Source organism: Lytechinus variegatus, chromosome 14, assembly GCF_018143015.1.
Source record: "Lytechinus variegatus isolate NC3 chromosome 14, Lvar_3.0, whole genome shotgun sequence".
Classification (NCBI taxonomy): Eukaryota; Metazoa; Echinodermata; class Echinoidea; order Temnopleuroida; family Toxopneustidae; genus Lytechinus; species Lytechinus variegatus.
In genome coordinates this window covers 18,077,187-18,102,061 of record NC_054753.1, presented here as the reverse complement: position 1 = coordinate 18,102,061, position 24,875 = coordinate 18,077,187, and the positions used below count along the sequence as shown (strand labels likewise).

Below are 24,875 nucleotides of genomic sequence, written 5' to 3'. Positions count from 1 at the left end.
CTTTTCCCATAATTATTTGTGGTGCTCATAATTAAATTCGAGTTGAATTCGGTACTAGAGACGCAAGAGACCTCCTCTTTTTATTTGAATTTGATGAGACATTGAAAACATCCCTGCACCCTCTCCCCTAGTGAGGGCGCTTCGCGCGATCTTTAAGTGTTGACACGCCGCCCTGGCCCCCTCCCAAATTAAATCCTGGCTACCCGGTTGGTTAGTGCTACAGTACCTATCGGGACTGTACTTTTTTATGTTATTGTTTGGTGTTTAATTCTCCCCCTTATGTTCTTTACATTTTAAAAAATAAAGTTAACGTCTGAATGAAGAAAGTTGCAATGGGGTTACTATAGATACACATAGGCTACTCCACCCCCCCCCCCTTTACCCCAGCCTTGAATTTCAAGCCGGATGGAAAGGGAGGCAACTTCACTTAATTTTTTATTTCTTAAAAAAAAATTGTGGAATGGGCGATTACGACGCATATACATAACATTTAATGCCGTCTCCGTTTCTAGCAACCCCTTGGTTGTCATGGAAACCAACTAATAAACAGGCGACATTCTTGAAAGAGATGTTTGTTAATGATATCAACCTGACACTTTCAAAGGATGCTCGCTTCCTGCCTCGAAGAAAACTAAATCACTGTCACTGATTGCCATTAATCCCAGCAGTTTCATCATTCATCGTGCAGCCACAATTTTTAAATCCAATGCACGCTTAGGGTGTGGTACATAAGAATTAGATTACCTTAGCACAAGTAGATTAGAAAGAAGACAATAATTACATAAATCATGAATCAGGATGGAACAGATTGTCCCAAAGTAACTTTTATCGCTTTCCGCTCAATCGTTTCGTGTTTCTATTCATAGTAATGCATAATAATAATAATAATAATAATAATAATTTTGGCCTTAAACTTAATTTGCCACTCTCCACCCAGGTGAAGCAACTGAGTTCCCATCTACATGGTATAGAAATGAAAGCTTGGCAGAAGCCAATATAAATTATTGTCTACATTTGCTTGCACTTTAAAACATTTTTATCTTAATATAATCTTAATATAATCTTAATTATAATCACACTCTGCAAATTTATTACACAATTTAAGCATTCGTTTAAAAGAAATACATTGATTCCGACTCGTTCGTCGGTCTCCCTCGCACATTCCTAATGCATTAGGGGCTGAAAGTCAGCCCCTGATTTTTTTCTTCATTTTCCTTGATAAGCACCTGGTATCATTTGTAGAATTTGAAATAATGGTTAGGGGATTAAAAATGTGAATTTTAAAAAATGGCATCGTTTTCATCTTGTATCTACACCCCCCTCTCTCTCTCTCCCTCTCACACAAACACATACACACACCCTCATACATCCACACACACACCCTCACAATCACACTCCCTATTCGCCTTAACACACACTCACACACCCACACACACACGCTATCACACCTTTCTCTGTCTCTCTCTCTCCCCCTCTCTTTCCTTCTTCTCTTTCTCTGTTTCTCTCTCTCCCTCACTCACTCTCTCTCTCTTTTATGACTCGAGGACATCGATCCTTTTCATATCGACATCACCGCGTGGATAGAAAACACAATTACAGAACCCAAAATAATAGATTGACGGAATATAACCAACACAAACACTTTCTGTATAACCTCTATTGGTTCTTAAAAAACCCACACACCAAATATAGGCAAGGTCAACGGGCATCTGTTTATTCAATGATCTTCGTACATGAAGGGATAAATTGACGTAGTTTAATATCAGTGACCGTTTTCCTTCTCAAAGTCAATGTTTTAATAATGCTTGTAGTACTTCTTTCTTTCTTCCTTCAGTGTTCCTTTGAATACACCAATAGCATAATACTCAAAAGTAGTGACGTCATACATGTTACGCCAATGAAAAAATATGGTTTCGTCGTCAAGATATTACCTAGTTGATTGCAAGAAAAGAATGTTATTACAAATCAGGCGGGTGAAAATGTCTTATTCTCCATACAGAAGTTTTTCATTTTCTTGATGAGTTAGTTGTATTTAAGTTTTTTATTTTCATTTTTAATCTTCGTTTTTGACCAAAAACTTGCCACGTTAAAGACATCTTCCCCCTTAACTCCCAAATACATAATTACAATACACATCAACAAAACATTATCCACCGACCTTATGTAAAAAACAAAAACAGGCTGATGTTTCCTTGAATACCTGCTTATTAGGAGCTGTAGGCGAATTTAAAGCGGGGCAAGTTGTGACACTTTTTGCATTTTTCATATTAAAACTGATATAACTTATAATATTGAAGAATTAAGTACCTTAATTTGATACTTGGGAAACATTTTTCACCTTTGTATGACTTCTACCCCCACACTGAAATTCATTGCGACCTTTGACAAAAAACGATGTCAAATGGGTCAACTTGCCCCATCTGTGGGGTAAGTTATGCCACCGTCTGGGGTAAGTTGAGCCACAAAAACTATGTACAAAATGTATGTGGGAAGAAACAGCATGTCATTTTTTATTTAAAGTCTTTTCACTTGCTAATTCTCTATAAATACTAACATCCTCGTGGAAAAAAAAGAACTGTCATGTGAATTTGCTCCTTTCTGCCTGCATATCAATGGCTTTTTAAGTTTTTGTTTATTTTATTATAAATTACTATAAGAATTACCATGGATCAACTTGCCCCATGCTGGCTCGCTCAAATTAACCCAGTCTGAACTTAATGCGATATTTAAACATCCACACAGTTATTATGGATCCATCGTGTAAAAGACTGTGACGAGAATGAGAATGCATACCTAGACTAACAATATTGTTCTTATTTCTTTATTATATTTAAAGACGTGCGTGGGTTAAAAGCACTTATCTATTTCACACCTTTTTTTTTTCTTTTTTGGCTGAAGTTTGTATTTTTCCCTGTAAAAAGTACTTTTTGTTTCAAAGTTGAAAACAATGTGGTGGGTTTAAGGGTTAATCATCAGTGCATGACACCACATCAATGTCTGACTCACTCATATTTGGCCTGTGGGATGTGGCTCAATTTGCCCCTATGCTCAACTTACCCCGCCTTCCACTACAACTCTGTATCGGTTTAAAGTACAATGTAAAAGTTACCTATTTGAAAATCTGAGTTAAATCTATTATATAGAAAGTGTCGACAACTAGTAGACATGTATGAGTTAGACGTAGCTGGCCAGCCTAATCTTTTGTGAGGGTGTGTATTTGTGTGTGTTGCATAGTTGTTTTAGGTTATCTCTATTTTTTTTATACATGCTCTGCTTTTCAGGGGTCGTCGAAAACGTCTCATATACATCATCATATCTCTTTTTGTAACATCTGCTCGATTTCTACCAATATGTTTTTGTTTGGATAAATTTAACCTGAAATTGATATAAATCATCTATTGGCCGCGTTCCCGACCACCCCCTTCCTACCCCTTTGGGTCTTCTATCAGACCACCAGTACCGGTAAAACCCACGTAAACTCATGTTGGGTCATGTAAACAACGCTCTTTTTCCCCATTGCTCCAATACAGCCATTCAGTCCGGAAAGAATTCTTCTGCGATCTTTTTTTTTTTGGCGCTCGCACGTTGATGAGCGTCTCAATATCTTCATCAATTTCCAAGCTGTGTATGTCTTGTTCATTACAGATGAAGCTGACATCACCCGAAGAGGAAGCGATGTGCGATAGGATAGCTCAAGGTTGAGGTATTCATGATTGCCAGCATTCAGCGCCACCGGCTCTTCAATCGAAGTCCTATTTCTTTTCCCCTTTTGTGAACGATTTCCATACGGTTGGGTAACCATAGAGCCGGGGAATGATCATAATCATCCACCTCCCCCTGACCGCTGGTTGTCTTGTGTGCACAGGAGGCAGTGCTTCCTTGGAGTTAGGAGATTCAATCGTTTTAATACCTCCAAACGTCGTAACGGAGAGTGGATAAAATGTGGTAAGCTTCTTCCTAAATTTACTTTAGTCCATAGCTGTCATCAAATTCAATATTGACAGAGAGCATCTATACGAATTACAAAATAGAAAAGTAAGCCTTTTAATTTTTTATAACGATCTTTGCCAAATTAGTAGAATTTAGGTTGTAAGTTACAAAAATAGGCCTAGTATAGTTGGTATCACTTCCCGAATTGCTACAATTTACACGATTATAACAACAAAAATAATCCGCAGTAACGCCAACAGAATCGGTTAATGAAAATGATGCAAAAATTGATTATTATTAGTCGAGGCTTCTGAAGTGAAAAATAAATTTAATGACCCCTACGAAAAAAAAAACAGCATTTGCTGATAATGTGTGCCATCTGCATCCACGAGCGGTAAAAAAAATAAATGATTAAAAAAAAGATCTTAACGAAATACAGTGCAGAGAGGATAACATATAAAACATGAAACTTTTTTCTTCTTCAGATATTTCTTGAAAGCTAATGTAACAAGGCAATTTATTTACAGAGCAAGGTTGATTTTCCATTCAAACTGAAAACAAGTGATGTGTTGAGTCTTAAAATATACCTGTATCTGAAAATCGAATGCATGACCTATTTTGGTTTTATTCATACAATTTTCTCTCATCACCGCATGGTGTATTATTGCCGTTTCTTTCATTTCCGTTTTCATGGAAGTTGTCCTCGTTTTCTTTTGCGTTTTTAAATTATATTTTCCTGAAACCTTGAGCGTGGCAAGTGATTGTTGATGTTTTTTCTATATTCATATTAAGGTCATGCCGACGGTGGTGATGTAGGAGACTAGGATGATGATGATGATGGTGATGATGATAATGGTGATGATGGTGATGATGATGGTGGTGGTGGTGGCGGTGGCGAGGGTGATGATGATGTCGTTGTTTATAAAGGGGTGGGTATATAGAAACAAAATAGGAAGTGATGTTGAACTAAAAGAAAAAACGAAGGGGAGCGATGGGAATAAGAGAATAAGATAGAGAAATTGTTACATCCGATGTATTAAAAAAATGTTTAACCTAAAAGAAAAACACCCTTATCTGGAGGCCAAGTTGTCTTACTGGATGCGGTTTTAATTCATTTAATCAATCCTGTATAAATTGCACACAATACAATGTGTTCTCTCAAATAATAATCATATCTTATATCTATCTGACAGTGCTAGATAATGCTTCACGATTGCATTGAGATAAACTCCCTTCACCCTTTTATAGAGTGGACTTGACCTTTACAGAAACCGTTTTAATCGATGTGGTTATATCGATCTGTAAAGGATTCCCAAACATATTTGCTTTATTTAAAAAAAAAAGGCGCTCAATAATTTGATATTAGGATGATGCGAGGTAAAATGAAATCGGGATTCCATTTTGAATTGAGTTGTTGAAACTTTAACATTTAAAAATTCTCTGTGCCATCTCCACAATTATACATGTAACATAAAGGTGAAACTTTTGGTCTCAACGCAAAGAAAAAATCCAAGAATTACCTCAAAATTTTCGGCTGCTAACTTCTGTTTCTGTTTGTTTGCTTCTGTTTGTGGTAACTCCCGTAGGAACTCGGCAGGACAGCATTTTGCTGGTAAACGCCAAGCTGGCATATAACCAATTACATATGAAACGTTTTACGTCTAGGTTAATCAGTCATAGTGGCTGACGTTATAGACGACAGATATCACTCTCGGGCTTTTTTATCAAAGTGGAGACAATGGCAGAGTTGGGATTCGAACTCACAACCTTGCGATTATGAGTCCAATGCTCTAACCACTGGACCACACGACCCGAAGCCTTACTCAGCGATGGCCGAATGACCGATGACCTCATCGATAACATAAAGTTTCAAATTTTTGTTATTTCCAACCAACACAGATGGACTTTCATGATTATACATGTATATATCAAGACATTTACCATCGTGTAATTTCAAGTTTGGCATGGAATCTTATGATTGGGTTCAGGAAATGCTAACACCATCCACGAAAAAACGCCCAGGCTAATTTCATGTTGTGCGTAGACTGAAATGACTAGGTGTTAAACCATCAATAACGTGATTGGTATTTTATTTTATTTTCTTTCATTTCATGTACTGATATGTCTGAAACTCAACAACGAAAATACAATAAACGGACTAAATTATGCGAAAAACAACAACACTATTTGACAAGCAAAGGAATTAAAAAGTTGTATTTTCTGTAACAAAATGATTAAAGAAGGTTGCAGGAGTTGCCACTATAAACTTAGCATAACTGCGTGGCAACCATGGGTAGGAACTTTATATCCATACATGCATAAATACACACATACATACACACATACATACATACATACATACATACATACATACACATATACATACGGGAGCGTGTGCCCCTCCCCCCTCAAAAAAAAAGGAGAAAAAGAGGGAGAAAGGAAGAGAAACATAATGGGAAATAAGAAATTATTGCTCGATAACGTTATATTACAATCGTGTTATGTTACTGTAAATTACATGAGGATTTATTTTTTAGAACTTTATTAAACATAATTTGTTCAGGGCCTATGCCTTTATTGTTCCTGGTGCTCGCATTGTCTGTATAACTAGATATAATATATCAAATTGTTTCGTCGTGGTCTAGTGGTTCTGAATCTTGCCTTTCAAACAGAGGGTCATAGGTTCGAATCGTAGCCATGGCGTGTTTTCCTTCAGCAAGAAATTTATCCACACTGTGCTGCACTCGACCCAGGTGAGGTAAATTGGTACCCGGCAGGATTAATTCCTTGAATGCTTGAGAGCCAAGGCAGCCCAGCTAAAGCCGGAGTAATAATAGCAGGGCCCGCTGGGAAAACAGTAGTCTTTGTCGAAATTTGGTGAAACAAAACAGTGCTTTGATTCTGAAAAACGACATATAATATTTGCATTTTTCGTCAGCTCTGGAACTTAGGACGAAACTGTTGTTCAGGTTCATCTATGTTTGACAAAGACCACCTAGCTGTTCTTTTTCATTTTGAAGGACATTTTCTCTGTTCTTGAATCCGTTGTGCGTCGTGGAGCGAAGTCTCTCTAATACATTCAGTTCTCAATACCAACATTGGAGAGTGGCAAATGTAGATAAGCGCCGTGCCAAAAGACGTGAGTGATGCGATGGGATTTGAACCAGGACCTTGTGGTTCAAAGTCCAGAGACTAATCCACTGAACCACAACAACCCTACGTATGTACAGAATAGTTTTCACCTATTTCCTGATATTCCAAGTGATTTTTTTCTTTCTTTTTCATTTGCTCCTTCAGATGGTGAGATGCATCAAGAAGTCATGCACAGCCATCTGACTTTCCTGTGGCCTACTGAATATATTCATCTGATCATCATCGTCCTCGCCGTCGCCTTCCATCACCTTCGCCTCCTCTGCGATAAGCTACACCACCGTGACCACCATCATTGTGGTCATCTTGACCAGTCACAACCACTGTATCGACGCCATCGTCAGCACCGTCAATAACAATCTCATCTGAGAATATTCTGTTGGATGAAACTAGACCGAATGAGGGATAGACATTGACTGTCACCAAGACCATTGGACATTATCATCATCTGAGTAACAAGTCAACACATCTCTTCCTTAGAATAATATATTAGACTTGGTGGAAACTGGAGTATCAATAAAAGCATTTAGGTATTACCTCCATGGACAACATATTAGCAACGTCATTTGCATGTTATCATAGAGTATCTATGGAAACGAGTGTTGATTGACACATTAGGAAGTCATCGTCATCTGGTAACGAATCAAAAACATTCTTTAGATGGTCTTTGACATTTAACAGCGGCTATTAAAGGAAAAGCCTTCAGGTGTCAACTTCATCATTCTTACTAAAAAGGAAAATCGACGACATGCATAACCATAGATCGCTAACGTCATCACCTAAAACCAACGTCATCAAAGATGATATTTTAAGCCTGATCAAACAAGGTTGAGCAACTATAATTTCCTCATAGTCTGTGAAACGTATTGTGAAAGGATATCGTTTCCTTAATCCCCGACAATGGAACATCAACCTGATCAAAAAATGGTCAATACAACTGAGGATACCAACATCCCGAATGTTGACCATATCGCAGCAGGCCTTTCGCTCGCTGTTCTCGTTGTCATGGGAATCGTTGGTAATCTCATTTTACTCTTGTCGGTAGGCTCAGCCATGCGGACGGTAAGACATCGGTGGAATAGACTCGTCCATGATCTCATTTTCATGTACGGATGTCTGGAGATGCTCTTTTTCCTCATCCCTTGTCTCTTGTCAACCATCGCCTACCTCTCCTCTTGGAATGTTGACACGCACCAGTCAGTCTGCGATTTCTTCGGGTGGATTGTAATGTCATTGAAGTTCGGATCCTTATGGATGCTAACGAGTCTTGCTATAGAGAGATATTTCGTTATATGCAAACAGGAGGGAACGTCAAATCGGTTCGCATGGACGATGAGATTCGTCACTTTTGGCGGGATTTTAATAGTAACTGTTTATGCAGCTGTTCCTCTTATGGTGAAAATTGGTATGGTGGCTTCTGAAGCCGTTCCGAACGCGGTTTGTCATTTGGATTTCACGCCAGTGTCTCGAGGGTCCCAGGCGTTCGCGATCTCAACTATCGTGCTTACCTATGTCATGTTCCAAATTACACTTTTCTGCCACGTGTCCATTCTCTGCGTCCCGTCACGTGATGTGCGGGAGAAGAAGGCACCGATTCAAGAAGGCGCCACCTTGCACCATATGGAGCACTCACTGGTCTATGGATTTACCCCCCTTTCGATATGGGTGTGGCTCTGTACCGCTCCATTATGGGTATTTATTTTACCATCCCCTTAAATAGATAAGTCAAGTGTCGTGTCCAATTTTGTGCGTCAATGATACACTCTTAGAATGAAGTCGCAAATTGTAATGTTTCTGTGTCCCATATTTTGAACCTTTTTTGGTTCTTCAATGAAGCAGAAAATGATCTTTAAAGGTGAAGTCCACCCCAGATTAAAATTAATTTGAATAAGAAGAGGAAAATCAAATAAGCATAACACTAAAAATTTCATCAAAATCGGATGTAGAATAAGAAAGCTAAGATATTTAAAATTTTCCCATACTTTTCACAAAACAGTTATATGCACAACTTGGTGATATTCAAATGAGAGAGTTGATGATGTCCCTCACTCACTATTCCTTTTGTTTGTTTTTTTATTGTTTGAATCGTACAATATTTCAAGGCTTACAGATTTGACAACCACAGAATGTTAAAACAATGATAATTACACATGTTCACTAAGGAGTCAAATTTCGTTTTACATGACAATGAGGACAAAATGAACATTTCATATTTCATGTAATAAAATGCAAAAGAAAAAGTGAATGGATGATGTCTCCTCATTTGCATACTGATCAGGATGTGAATATACCCATATAGTGAAATCAAGCGAAACTTTAAGATATCTTTACTTTCTCATTTTACTTCCGAATTTGATGAAATTTTTAGTGCTATGCTTGTTTAGTTTTTCCTCTTCTTATTCAAAACAACTTGTTGCTGGGGTTGGACTTGTCCTTTAAACAGTCTTTTAGAAACTTTTTTTGTCTGGTGTAAAGAACCCTAACATTTTTTTGCGTGGTATTGTGTATACAACATAAATGTATGGGGTTGTACAAAGAGCCTTAAATGATTCCTTGTAGAACAAAAAGCGGTTCTTGAGCACTGTAGAGCCCTTGATAAGTTCCAAATCAGTGACAAGAAACGTTCTGATCAGCTCTTTTTTCAAAGTGCGTTAAGGACACACTTGACACTTCACTTTTTAAAATACCACCAGTGTTCGTTTTATAGAGAACTTACAATTATGACAACCTCACCACTATCGTCATGTTAATTATCATGATAACATGGCTCAGAAACAAATCAAAATCGGCCAGTCCATAATGATAATGACAGGTTATCACAATCGTAAACCTTTAAGGTGTCGTTTCGTGGCCTGATAAATGCTTTTTCTAAAACCTTTCGTAATACATAAACATGTGCCTAGAGAAAATACCTTTCTTTTTCAACCAGAGTTTTTTTCTTTCGTCATAGTCATAGGCAGAATTTCAAAAACCGTTATGTGATTTAAAAAAATGTATCCTACGAACTTGGGTCTTGAACCTTCAGGTGCGGAACTGTAGCCCAATTTCAAATAACAGTATAGTTTGCGAGGTTTTTATGTTTAACGGCGACGTGCTACCTTACAAAATGTGCAGAGGAAATTAAACATATAAATACTGACACAAATAGTTTTCATATCTTTTTACTTTTCTTTCAGATAACTCTGATATTGACCCAGACTGGATCTGAAATTAGCACTGGATGGGAGTTTGGTGTTCTACGTACGCTGACTGTATCCTCAGCCTTGAGCCCTTATATTTTGCTTTTATCTAGTGCATATTATCGCTCTTCGTTCTGCCATTTTGTATGTTGTCGAGATGCACAGAGGAAACAAGCGACTCAAGAAGAGCAATACAGTGAGTAAAGATTTCTCTTCCCTTTAAGGCATGCCCCCCTCCTTGAAAGAGATATTTGAAAAAATATTCTTGAATTATCTCCTAGATATACATTATTCTTTCGTTTTATTCTTGGTGATCCCTTCTCGCATATGAGGCTTTTAGGGACACATTTTTCTTCTTTGTTATGTTTATTTTATATCGCCATGGATGATCAGAATGTATTATACATTATGTGCCAATGTATTATGTATATTATAGTTGAATATATAAATTGAAAAGAATAAATTACATTCTTGTTCAGTCCTTCAATCAATCAAAATCGAAAAGAAATTCATGTTCCTCTCTCTGTCGATCTTCCTCTCGCCCCTCTCTCCCCCCTTTTTCTCTCTCTCTCTCTCGCTCTTTCTTTCACTGAACTTTAGGTCCTAATGTTTTTTTATTAAAAGATCATTATATACAATTGGCTGCTTTAAATCTTAAACTTCTCTTTGGTAACGTTTCATTTTTATTAACAACACTTTCACAGTATGTGTTCAGGTATATAAAACAATGCAATAACACGAGTTTTCGATTTACACCCACCCCTCCCCCCCCCCCTTACACATAGCTATAGAATAATAGAAATACTCTTAAAAAGTTAAGAAAAATATACGCATTCAATAAATATTTCAAGGTGGATCTATTGGAAGGGCTTCTTTATTATGAAATGCTGACAAGTGTTGAATCTCAACAAAAGACACAGAGGTGACTTTACGTCAGAGTCATGATTTCCAATACCCATAAAATCCATAAAAAACAGGCGCTCATACTAAAATTTCTTAAAAGTCTGGAGAAAGCGAAGTGAGCGAGCAGAAATTGTGACACTTTCATACGAAAACCCGGATTTTGTGATAGATTTTGACAATATTATGTTTAGAAAAGGAATAGTCTTTTCCCCCGGCATTTTGTTTGTGGGGGGGGGTCCATGCCCCAAAGCTTCCCCCACCACGCCAGTAATTGCTGGTGTAAACGGTCTATACCCGGACATAAACATGGAAAATAACCAGATTTACACCCCCCCCCCTTACACACACCTTTAGAATAAAAGAAATGCTTTAAACAGTAAATAGGAAAAATACACGCATTCAATATTTCAAGGTGCATAAAAATTGGAAGGGCTTCTTTATTATGAATAAATATTATGAATATTATCAATAAAATAAAACCACTCAAATGCTGTCGATTGCTGAATCTGAACAAAATACGCTGAGCTGATTTTACGTTAGAGTCATAATTACTAATACCCATAGAATCCACAAAAATGGACGATCATCTTTTAAAAAAATTTAAAGTCTTGAGAAAGCGAAGCGAGCGAGCAAAAATTGTAACACTTTCTTACGAAAACCTGATTTTGTGATAGATTTTGACAATATTATGTTTAGAAAAGTATACCATATTTAGTCTTCCCCCCCCCTTTCCCCCACCCATTGGCCCCTTTCCACGGTAGTGGATTTTTTAGGGGGAGGGGGGTTGGGGGTTTGGAGGGGGTCCATGACCTGACCCCCAAGCTCCCCAACACACCTCCACGCCAGTAATTGTTGGTGTAAAGGGTCTATACTCGGACATAAACATGAAAAATTATCATATGAGATTGATACACGTACGTCTCTTAAAAATCGGACCATCCTTCACACACTCACTAAATCGTAACTAAATCGTTAGAAAATTGCATGAAGATCGAGGCACATAAACAGGAAACAGAATCGAATATGTAGGCCCCTATCATGCCTACCAGTAGCGTACCTAGGATTTTCCACAGGGGGGGGGGGCAAAATCGTCCGCCAAAAAAAATCTACAAAAAAGGTCCTCTACAGGATATAAAGGACATTTCACAGCAGAAAGAAAATTGACAAGCAAAAAAAAAGTCTTCAACTTCTCGTAGGTACGCTAGTAATGCCTGTAACGTCATTTATGAAATAGTTTAGTCTGAAATCGTATAAGAGTTTAAGATGTAACTCGTATGTATCCAAACCAAGCTTGGATTAACTTACAAACCACGATTATGTACGTCAATTTGAAATATGACTTCGAACGAATTGAGCTGTGGTAATGTCTCCTCATGGGTGAAATCCATTGCAATATAAGGTTTCCTCGTATCCATGGAAACCGGTTGGAATTTAAAAGGATACTGAAAAAGGGAATAAAATGATTTCCTTCTGTCTTCAACCTGGTGCTAGAATAGTTGCATATATTCATGATAAGTGCACCTTTGCAACTCTCTTTTAAAGTCATCAGAAAAGATAATCACAAGACCTCATGCACACTAAAAAAAAAACACTGCGGGAATTTTACCTTGAATATTGCTACTCAGGGGCCGCGGAACCGGGGGGGGGGGGCTGGGGGGCTTCAGCCCCCCACTTTTTTCCAAAACCGTGTACAAAAACGCAAAAATGACCATACGATTGTGATTTTTAGCATGGTCAGCCCCCCCACTTTGAAAACCGTTCCGCGGCCCCTGCTACTAGCAGGAAATCTACGGTTGGCAAGTAAGGGGGGGGGGCACTTTGCCTTCCTAAATTATCTGAATAGCAAAAACAAACAATGTACATTACTTCAACCCCCCCCCCCCCCCCCCCTGGATCCCCTTCGAAATGCCCCTGACCTTGTACTGTACGCTGTTAGTACTAAGAAATCCGCAGGGGATTTTATTTATTTGTTTGTTTTTAGTGTGTGGAGTTGTGTGAATGTCTTTTCTGCATTTTTAAGTATACATAAATATACATTATGTGCATGGCCATGCAAATGCCGACTTACATATCTACACCAATACACACGCCCCTAAACACACACCCACACCCCTACTCCCTATTACGTACCCTCACATGCCTATGTAAATAAACACATCCGTCTCACACACACACACATGCATACATCATCATGGCCATGCAATTTTTCATAAAATTCACAGTTTACAAAGTAATAGTAGGGTGCCCACGCACTGCACAGCCGAAATACCACATCAAAGGCCCACGCAATCAAACCATAATCTATTTGTTAACAAACTTGTTGGCCCACATGCATACATTAGCCTAAAAACATAATTATGATGGATATAAAGTAATGCTTAGGATTTGCAAACGCAGCAAATGACCAATTCATACTCTGCGCGTACAGGGAAATATCTCAATACACTCTTTGGTGTGAGATAACGCTGGGTCTGCGGGGATATGCCTGAGGGTGAATGCGTGTTTGTGTGTGAGGGGTGTGTGCGTTTGTGGCTACGAGGGTGTGCGCGTTTGTGTGAGGGTGTGTGTGTGCGTGAGGGCGCGTGAGGGTAAGGGTGTTTTTGTTTGCAATCAATTCCATGACTCGTATCATGCTTAAAGGTCAAGTCCACCTCAGAAAAAATGTTGATTTGAATCAATAGAGAAAAATCAGACAAGCACAATGCTGAAAATTTCATCAAAATCGGATGTAAAATAAGAAAAGTTATGACATTTCAAAGTTTCGATTATTTTCAATAAAATAATTATATGAAAGAGCCAGTTATTATATTTCATTCAATCAAATCCATTACATCTGTGGAAAATTGCACTACCATCTGAATTTCTAAAATGCCGTGTATACGATAAAGAAACAAATCTTTATTTTACCCTTTTCATAAATTATTCAACTTGTTAACAAACTCTGGTAAATAGAATATCTATCACTCATGATTAAATGGTCTCATTTGGGTGTTTCACAAAGATCAAAGTGTCACAGAGAGTCGTACATTCCCAATTTCTTTCGGTATTGACATCACCGCATTGGTCAAATCTTGCTAATAGGAATTGAAATATATCAGTATATAAGTTTTATTATGCTATGTATTCATTTAGTTAATAGAAGAAATTTTGCAACTTTGTCCATTGGCAGATCCAGGAAGGGGGCATTTCCTGCCTGCCCCCCCCCATATCATGACTATTAAGAGTCATAGTCATTCTTTTATATGTAAATATGCCGTTCATACATAAGTGTGCCCTCCCCCCTGCTTTGCGAGAATCATAGGAAATATTTTTTGGTTCATGCAAAAACGAGGACCCTTTTCCACGTTAGGTTTTGGGTATCTTGTTATACAAACGAGATGGTCACCAGTTCTGAGTAGCTTACATACCGCCTAATAAAGCCATTTCCTGCCCGATATTGTATATTTGCACCGAAGACCTCGAGAATTCCACTGTAACTTTAGAGTTATGTCAGAATATTTTGATTATGCACTATATAAAAAAAACATATTTGCTTTTAAAAAACAGATGACGTACCTAATGACGTCAGATGTGAGGATTGCCAAGCTCGAATCATAAGATCAGAAAACGGACAAAGGTATGTTCATGATTATTGGAAACTATTCCTCATTTAATTTGGGAATGTCCCCTTACTCGTCGATTTTTTTTAAATACACTCTTAAAAGTGAAATAAAATTATCTTTTAATGACTTTGTATTTGGCATACCAGCTGGAAATTCTTCTTTTAATTTTGATATTTTATATGCCAAATATTATATCTTTTCAACTAAATGTTTAAAAGGAAACTTATCATTCTCATCATTTCAAAAGAAATTAAAGTATCAGCATGAGATAGAACGAACTATGCACATGCAACAAAATAAGTTTATTGTATATCTTGATGAATCGAGGCACATCGAGCTTATTCAAATTATGTATTGTGTATACGTATGATATTGAATTTGATGTATCACATACATTTTGCATTTGTTTATATGCGTCGTGGAGAAATATTGAATAAAGACTTTCTTTGAAAAAGAAAAAAATGTTCATGATCATCAGGTAAACTGTCATCGTAAGCACATACGTGCAAGCAATGCAAATCCCTGCCAGTTCATTTGATGACATCGAGTCCCTTCCAGCAAACCCCAACATTATTATTAATCCTTAAAATCACACCTTGCCTCGTTTCCTTTTAATACTTTATGCCCTTTTTGCAACACTAGCTAGTACGTCACAAAAACAGTCAATTAGCACGATAATGGGTAGCAAAATTTGCTATCCCCCCAAAAAAATTCCATGAAAACATGAACTTCTTATAACTCAGCAAACGTACCCCTTTCCCTTGATATTTTTCTTTCTTTTCCTTAATTTTTTTTTAGTTTTCAGTAATTATTATGTACAAAGGGATTCTAAATCGAAATGTAATGATTATTTTGAAAAAAATATATTCTTTGGGTGGTCGTCAGCATTACAAGGTGACACATCTATTTACAGTTGATTTTTTTAATGATTTTGGATTAGTATATAAGATGATTAAACAGAGAGTTTTATGCTCTGGAAAACAAATTTGTCGGGATAATTTTGTCACATTGCTCATTTTTTTTATTAAGTCTTCTACATCATCTCTTTCTTGTGCTTCCTTTAATCTGCAGAGTCAACAACATGACGCCTTTTGTAGACTTGGGAATTCCTAGAACGAGGGATCGAAGTGAACAATACATTATCAGCGCATCTCAGCAAAGGCCAGTTGATGAAGCAGCCACACCCAATGGGCGCTTAAATGTGATTAAAGCCGAAGTTGAAAGCCACACCCAACCTACGTTGGATGACGCCCACCCGCCAACCTCGTCTCCGGGAATCCTACCCACTGATTCTAAGATTTATTTGCTATCTGCAGGAGCGAATGGCGAATTGGTATGCAGGAGGTCGTTTGATGGCGGCTCGCTGAGGGATGATAACGAGAGTATTTCGCCAAGGGGTGATCGTGGGAGTAGCTCAAGTCAAGGTATAATCATAGATTATCAGACAACAATAAGTAGTAAAGATAGCCTAGGGGTGTCCTGTCTTTGAATAGCATAGTGTCCGATTTGCACTATAACGCATCACATCATGTCGACATGGTATCTTTTAAGAGCCGACCTAGGGCCTGTTGCAGACAGAATTGCTTTTAAACGCAAGTCCAAATATCAAGCGCAAGTTCCGAGTACGGATGCTTCATTGGCTGAAAATCACGTTGCTTGAGGGTTTTTTTTAGTTGCGTTTGATCGCAACTCTTTCTGCAACTGGCCCCTGGCAAGATAGCGTATCTTACCATCTCGATATGCTACCTTTAGACTTTGTAGGCGAATTAACGTATCTCAACATGTCAAAGTAATAAGGATGATGTGTCAAAATGAGAAGGTATAATGTCTCGACATTTCGAAATAGATTGCACTAATGACGGTACCAAACAAGGTAAATAACTGAAGAAGTTTAAATCCAATGATATTAACAAAAAATATGGGTGCCTCCTGAATGAAAAATAAAACATTCAAGGGAATTTGAAGGAGATTCCTTGAACAGTTCCGAGATGCACATGTAAAAAGGAAAGTTGAGAATGAAATATGAATACTTTTTATCATAACATTATGCTACAAAAGAGCGTGTAAATTTCATAGGTCATATATTATTCTTTATTCTATCAAAGGTTCATCCCCAAGAGATGGTTATCCAGATGATGAGGATGATGATGATCCTTCAGATGATGACCAAGCTGGAGGGTACCTCATCACACTTCCGGTCAATATGCCAGGTCAAGGGTCAAATGAAACTGTTGAAAGAATCTTCTACATCCAGGAACCGCCTCAAAAGTTCGTGGAATCCTCTGTGGTAGGCGAAGATGGTGCAGCTGTAAAAAATTATGGCACCGAAAACGACATTGATAGAGATGGTGACGCGGTATTTCATGGCAAAGGACCCCTGAGACCAAATTTGGCGCATGTAACACGACCCAACTTGGCCGGGTTGGTTATGGACAGCATGGAAAGTGGAAGTGACGGAGACATGGAGGACGAGGAACTCAGCAGATTTGAAGCTGAAATCAGAGGAAGGATAATGGGGCGTTCAAATCGACGAAAGTTACTACGAAGTAGTGAACCACAATCTCTGGGTACGAAAACAGACTCGCGGAGAGAAAGACTAATTGGCAAGGAGTCTCATGACGATTTGTCGATAGGCGACAGTGATATATCTCTATCAAGAGATGGGGTACGAGAGCAAGATATCCGGATCCATGGCCCATCAGCGTCAGATCCTCACCTTTTGACGTTAGCTTTCCAACAGGCAATGCTATCACATTCGCAGCGGCATGACAATGAAAGGCAGACCTTACAATCAGATGAAATGGTCGACACGAAATCCCCTAGTCGCCTGATACCGGTTATTAATATCACGCCAGCTGAGGGTATAGGTGACCTGGATGATGTCCAACCAATATTTTCCCAAAGAAGTAACCGAATTGATTATCGATTTCTAGCTCCAATAGCAGAGGAAGCTGGTTTAGATTGCAGTAGGAGCTCGCACAATCTGCCTTCGATGCTTAACACAAAGCATGAGAAGGTGCATCGAATGCCAAAGACAAATGCCCAGATAATGTCAAACTGGAAATTACAGGAGGATGTCCGACGGTCGGCGTCTTCAACTCATTCGGTGATACAAAGGCAAAATGCAGAAGAAATGTTTCACGAAGACGATACGGAATCCTTGGAGGAAAGTGATTCTAATGAACAGCAAGATTTTTGTGCCTCAGGGGTCAATTCACTGGACAATGGGTTAAATTCTGTGAGCAAAGTTTACGTCGCAGATGAAGACGACTCGAGTGAGAACATTACCCCTCGGACGTTAGAAAAGGTCGGAGATGTGGTCGAGCGATCGGCTGATGGAAAGCAAAAGACCGCAGATCCTCTACTGGAAACACCTGAGTGGCTCAACGTTGAGCAAGCCATGCAGGGACATATTAACCAGGGATTCATAGATACAGAAGATATATTATCTAGTAACAATGGACGTGACAATAACCATTTACCTCTAACTGCAAATGACAATGCCTCCCAGATAGGCGTCGAAGAAAATGCAGAGAAGAATTCTGAAGAAAATTTGGATTGCTTGGACACTCAAAGCGAAGGGGCTGGCAGCATACCGGTCAAATCAATAGATACTTTGGGAAATGGTCACATTGAAATCAGGACTTCCAAGAAAACACTTCCTCTTAAGAGACAAGACAGGTTAACTGAAAGTGAAAACGATGTAAACTTATCCGGAGTTCTCAGAGCGTCCCCAAATAATCTCCAAATCCAGTTGAAAGATGTTATTTCCGAAGTAAACGACAACTTCACCATGTCCAAACATTCGTCGTTAGGCACAGCTAATGGTGTCGAGGAAAGCGTAGAGTACAATTCAAATGAAGAACCGAGGCAGACATATTCGACAAAAAACGAAATAGGTTTGCACAAAAATGGGGAACCTAAAGAGCTTTCGACAGCAGTTTCACTGGGAAAGGGACTCCCGAAGTCTACACTGGTAGGGGTTAATTCTTACCCACTGACTGGCATGCGCGGATTTTCGATTGACGGGAATCTCTATGTAATATACCCCAAAAAGTGGGCAAGAACGACGTCCAAACCAACCAGAGACGATGACTTTTTAGAAAGGTCTGACATTGGTTTGACTAGGTCATCACCAATGGATGAGAAGAGCGAGTCCGGTATTTCATTATCGACTCATAAGAAGGTTGACTTCATGGACATTGAGACTAAGAGAAACCAACCAAGGGTTCAGGTAGCCATGGTGTGAAAATAGGCCACTCTCATCAGGAAACACACTGATCTGACAAATAGTGAAGAATTGTAAAGAGAAGAGAGAAATAATGAAAAAAAGAAGAAGATTGAGAACGAAGAGCATTGGAAATAGACGGTTTGGGTCATCTAACGCTATTTAATTCAGAGAAGAAAATCGTCCCCTTTTGGTCGGCTTAGCCACCCCCCCCCCCCCCCTCCAAGAAAAAAAATGCCGAGACCCTTGGAGGGCCGAAAATTTTAGAGGTCTTTCAGCAGTGTCCAAGATGGCTGAAATATGTGGTCTCTGGAATAGTCCGAAAATCAGTGGAAAGACTCTGGCAGACTGACTGATACTTCTTGTCTTGCTGAACTTAGACTAGTCCTATACTGATCTGTCAATATGGTTCTTCAATAGTCTTTCCGAGATACTGTATATGCAACAAATGATCTTACGACATTCTTTATTCTTACCCTGGTCTTTGAGTGATATCTGCGAAGTAAATTTGAGATACTGCCGAAAGATCATGGAAAGACATAACAAGACCTTTGAAAGTTAGTTTAGAGACAGCTTAAAGGCCATTGAAGACCATATTGAATGATCGGTTCGGAATCCTGAAAGACCCCTGATTTCATTGAATTTTCTTTGGACGGCCACTTAAAGGAGAATGAAAACATTGGAACAAGATAGCTTGTGTGAAAACAGAAAAATCAAAGAAACAGATCAACAAAAGTTTGAGAAAAATCGGACAAATAATGAGAAAGTTATGAGCATTTGAATATTGCGATCACTAATGCTATGGAGATAGCAAATTGGCAATGCGACAAAGATGTGTGATGTCACTTGTGAACAACTCTCCCATTACTTTAGTATATATTTCACTTGAATTGCCTCTTTTATCACATCTATCCATAGATCATATGTTCTTTCTACATGAGGGCATGTAATACATATTTTTGAAGAATACATCATGGATAAAGAGTTTGTATCATCATAAGAAAAAGCAAAAAGAGACATTTTGAGGGCATTTTATAGTCCACCAATGGGAAAGTTGTTCATCAGTGACATCACACATCCTTGTCGCATTGCCAATGGGAGGATCTCCATAGCATTAGTGATTGCAATTTTCAAATGCTCATAACTTTCTCATTATTTGTCCGATTTTTCTCAAACTTTCTTTATTCTTATTCTTTGATTTTTCTGTTTCTACACAAGCCTATTTGTTCCAAAGGTTTCATTCCCCTTTAAAGATTTAGCAAGCTTCATGATATTTCGGGGGTTTTAGAGTGGTCTTGCTCTCTGTGGATGTGGGTTTTACTGTGGCTGATAAGAGAAACGAAGTGTATCCTCAATAATTCAACTGTATGAAGGGAACATGCTGAACTCTTTAAAATTTTCGCAACAAGTAAATTTCATAGAATTAAATTGAAAATGTTTTTTTTTAGCAATTAAAAAAAATTCTTTCAAATTTGATATGAAGATCTGGGCAGTGTTTCATCATCCGATAAATTAACAATTTTATTTTGATTGTCTGGGGGCTTAGGAGTCTGATTGTAACCATTATGACAACTGTCGGATAAAACAGCTTTTGTCGGATAAGAATCGCACCGTCATTTCACCCCCCCATAGCCCATGAGGCCTTTGTATAACCAACTGTGTAGGTTTATGCATGGGCCTACTATAGTATTTTAATGGAGATTAATCAACTTTTAAACGAAGATTTTATTTTATTGTAAAGAGAAAATGTATTGCATAAAGGTCAGTGTGTACCAAATTTCAAAATAATGTCTGTATTATTTGATTTGGGTTTTAAGTTGATAATGGTTTGTAAGAATTTGTCTTGAGAGAAATATATCGTGTTAAGAGTAATTTATTTGTTTAATTATTTATGTATTTATTTATCAGTTAGGATATATTTATCCAAGTACGAAGATAAGCATAAAGCTGTTTTTCATCATTGACATAATGAAAACAAAAACAAAAATTACAACAGAATTCATCATACCATACACGAAAATAGAAAAAATGTCACGCAATGTTTGGTAGTATAAATGAACAAATATTTTTACATAAATGATATAACATGAATATCACTTAAATGTTTAAGCTACAAGAATGGGACAAATAGAAACTACTAATTGTATAATTTATTCACTGATAAAAAAAACCCACTAAAAATGAAAATGATGAATAAAGTAGGCAGTATGGAAAATATATATAGAAAATTTGGCGAAACAACAAAAAATAACCAGTTGTCTCACGATGTATCAAACGTGGTTGGATACATCAAAGTAATAATGTAAAGTAATAAAGTAATAATGTGTGTCTAAAACTATAAAATATTAAAGAGTTTTGATCGTTTCAAATTCGCAAGTTGACACGTGCACCTGCTCGTATCATGCTCTTTGAAACGTGCCTTTGTCAGGCTATAATGGTAATGGGGATCCTAGTCATGTTTCTTCAATGCAAATGCACACCTAGTTACTAAGAACATGAAGAATGCGTATTAGCATTTTCATTCATTTTAATGCAGGATAAAAGAGCATTGCCGATTAAGTGCCTTGCTCACTGGCATAGGTACCGCGGCCGGGGATCGAACCCCGGATTTTCCATGTATAGTCAGGCGCCTTAGACCACGCGGCCACGACACCTCTGATTGGCTGATATCGATCATTTTTTTTTAGCTTGGAAACATATTAGCTGATTACTGGTATAAATGACTTGTTTCAATTTTACAATCCATGGTTATCATGACGAGTTGAGGATGGTTCAGTTTGTCCTATATGGCATTTTTATTTGCATCCTCTGACAAAAAGCGCTAAATATTCTATTTTTTACATTTATCATTAATTTCTAAAAATTAATTCATCATCATTTTGCTCGGGTATTAGACTAATAAACCACACTTGGTACTTTTAAAACAGTCCAAACGCCCCGGCTATGCCTCGTGTTTAGCTGTGTTCCAAAGTGAGAGGGAAATTCGCCCTGACAAAAAGTTTATCATGGTACAGCAGAAAGAAATAATAAAAGATATTATCGGTGGTGTAAGGAAATCCATCAAAGATTATTAGAATTTTAATTATTTAATCTGTGTCGTCATTATGCGAGCAGCTTTCCTACATATCGTACGGTTAAAAAATTCAAAGAAATGTCATTTTCTAAAAAAAAAATGATTTTTTTTTGGTATAAATTTCATTTTTAATTGTTCGTTATCACGACTTATTTCATTTTCTATTTAGGAGCAGGTATTGAATCATTTGTGTATTGATATACTGAACGTACAACAAAAAAAAAACATTTTCAATTTTGAGAAAATGACATTTCATTTAATTTTTTAACCGTACGATATATAGGAAAGTGGCTCGTTGATGACGTCACAAATAAAAACCTTAAAATTATAATAACTTTATTATTCTTGAATGGATTTTTCTCAAACTTCCACCAATATATTTAGATTATTTTTTTGTTGGCTATTTTACAACAAAGTTTTCGTCATGGTCAACTTCTCCTTTTAGTACCTCGCGTTTGTAATTCTCACTATTGCCCTCAATAAATGTCTTGTTAATTTTGTATATACTGATAAAAGTATATAGGCCTTTAATTCTGACCGTGACCTGAAGACACCAGGGGCCCGTTTTACAAAGAGTTACGATTGATCTTATCAATCGTAATTCTATGGAAATCCATTAGTGTCATAAATTTTGCTACAGGGAATTTGCACAATGTTGTTTGTAAACAAAAAGAAGAACAGTGAATTTATAAGAAAACAATATGCATAATATGCATCATAGGTATAAAATATTTTGAATAAACGTGAATAATAGATGTTGACCTTGCTGGCCGTCCATAGTTGCGATTGATCGGATCAATCGCAACTCTTTGTAAGACGGGGCCCTGGGGCCCGTTGCAGAAAGAGTTGCGTTTAAACGCAAGCCAAAAAATTAATCGCAAGTCCCAAATGCGCGCTGTTGATTGGTTGAAAATCAAGTTGCGAATGATTTTTAGAGTTGCGAATGATTGCAACTCTTTCTGCAACGGGCCCCAGGTCTCATGATCCGACTCATAATCGGTTCCATGACATTTGCTCCGGCGACATCTGGGGAGCGTTTCATTAACATTTCTGTCCAACAAGTTGTCAGATCTGACAACTTTCCTTGATTTTGATTGGCTGACAAGCACTGTTACTATGGTAACTGTCGGATAAAACAGGACATGTCGGATAAAACGTCCGACAAGTGCTTTCATGAAACGCTCCCCAGATCCGATGGAAAATCGGCACGTTAGGCCAAACATAAAACATACTAACCTTAAAAACTAAATAAACCCTCAATTCTTATCATTACATTAGTCTGAACCCAAAACTGTGGTACCATCCGAACTCTAGCCCTATGCCCTCTGTGGTATTGAGACCAGGGGTCCGTTGCAGAAAGAGTTGCGTTTAAACGCAAGTCAAAAAATCAATCGCAAGTCCCAAATGCGCGCTGTTGACTGGTTGAAAATCGAGTTGCGCGTGAATTTTTGAGTTGCGATTGATTGCAACTCTTTCTGCAACGGGCCCCTGAGAAAATGTCGCAGGAGCGATTGTCGCGTCACCTCACAATCATTCTCAACGAAAAATAAGTTTGAAGGTGCAGCCTGATGTCCCGATGGGATGCATCTTAATTCAGTTTGTCATGTTTGCATGCGTCTGTCTGTTTGGGTGGCACTTTCACCTGTTTACAGATTGCACATTTTATACTATCACAGAGGTGCAAAGTTGCACCTGTAAGAAGATCTTATACTCTTATCGCGTGACATTGGTATATTCACAAAGTTCAGTGTATTTTTCTGCGTATATTTGAGTGCATGTTGGTCAAAGACTTAAAAGGACGTGTGTGCAAAATAAACGATAAATGATTATTAAAATAAAAAACTAAAAATGCGTGTGCAATGTCTTCTTATGTTACGTCACCTGGTCTGTTTCTCTCCCCCCCCCCCCCCTGTCTCGGTCTCTCTCCCGCTCCCCCCCCCTCTCTTTCTCCCATCTTAATTTCTCAATTTTATTTCAAGATGAACACAATACTTTAATCAGTGAGTCGACGTATTCCTTTTGATAATCCTGGTTGAATGTCTACAAATTGTTTAAAAAAATCCAGGAACTGTAAGATTAGTTAAATAAATACATTTTCAACCCATTACTGTATCTATAACATTATTTTAATTAATTTTTATTTGATGATCTCAAATCTTCTCCTGCACACACTTCTTGATGCAATTGGACCATCTTTTCCCTTTTTGTCCTCCTATTTTGATAATCACCAAAAATGAGTATAGTATTCTCCCGAATGGCGCTTGAATTTTGTTTTAATATATTAATCTGTTGTTTGGTTTTAACGGCGCTATCATTAAAAATATATATATCCTAAAAATGATCCCTAGCCATAATATCTGATAAATCTTTCTAATGGTAGTTAGGGTGCATGGTGTTGAAGATTCAACCGATCTCAATCGAAGGGGAAAACGAATTCATGAACAGAGCGGATTGGTAATTTTCCCATGTGATAGAGTCTATCGGTTATTGATTCACCCAATCCTTTTGAAATTATAGGCCCCCGATACACAAACTAAAGGGTCACGAATGGGAGCATGGCTGCATGGGGGCTACATCCACTTTTTTCCTTCAATAAAAGTGTACACCCATTTTTATTTCAATCCCTGCCCTATAACTCTCAAAACAGTACCAAGGCCCATACATTTAGTACACTAGCTACCCTGGATCCGCCCCCATCACTGATCTCTCCACTAAGTGGAGAGATCAGTGCCCCCCCCCCCTCCCCTCTGTACGAATTCTCCTAATCGCAAACGAACGTAGATGGCGTACTTCCTGAGACGCTGTGTTTT

The 24,875-nt window shown here is 38.0% G+C and overlaps 1 protein-coding gene across 2 annotated transcripts in view; it reads left to right on the top strand.

Moving 5' to 3' along the window:
* Nucleotides 1-19,652, top strand: part of LOC121427749 — a 32,376-nt gene extending 12,724 nt beyond the window's left edge. For both annotated transcript variants that reach the window (XM_041624294.1, XM_041624295.1), the window contains exons 2-7: nucleotides 3,646-3,945; nucleotides 7,228-8,772; nucleotides 10,257-10,455; nucleotides 14,709-14,778; nucleotides 15,836-16,188; nucleotides 16,870-19,652. In XM_041624294.1, the coding sequence (XP_041480228.1) occupies nucleotides 7,981-8,772; nucleotides 10,257-10,455; nucleotides 14,709-14,778; nucleotides 15,836-16,188; nucleotides 16,870-19,013 (3,558 nt within the window). In that variant the 5' untranslated portion in view covers nucleotides 3,646-3,945; nucleotides 7,228-7,980 and the 3' untranslated portion in view covers nucleotides 19,014-19,652. The remainder of the gene's footprint in view (nucleotides 1-3,645; nucleotides 3,946-7,227; nucleotides 8,773-10,256; nucleotides 10,456-14,708; nucleotides 14,779-15,835; nucleotides 16,189-16,869) is intronic.
* Nucleotides 19,653-24,875: the final 5,223 nt, after the last annotated feature.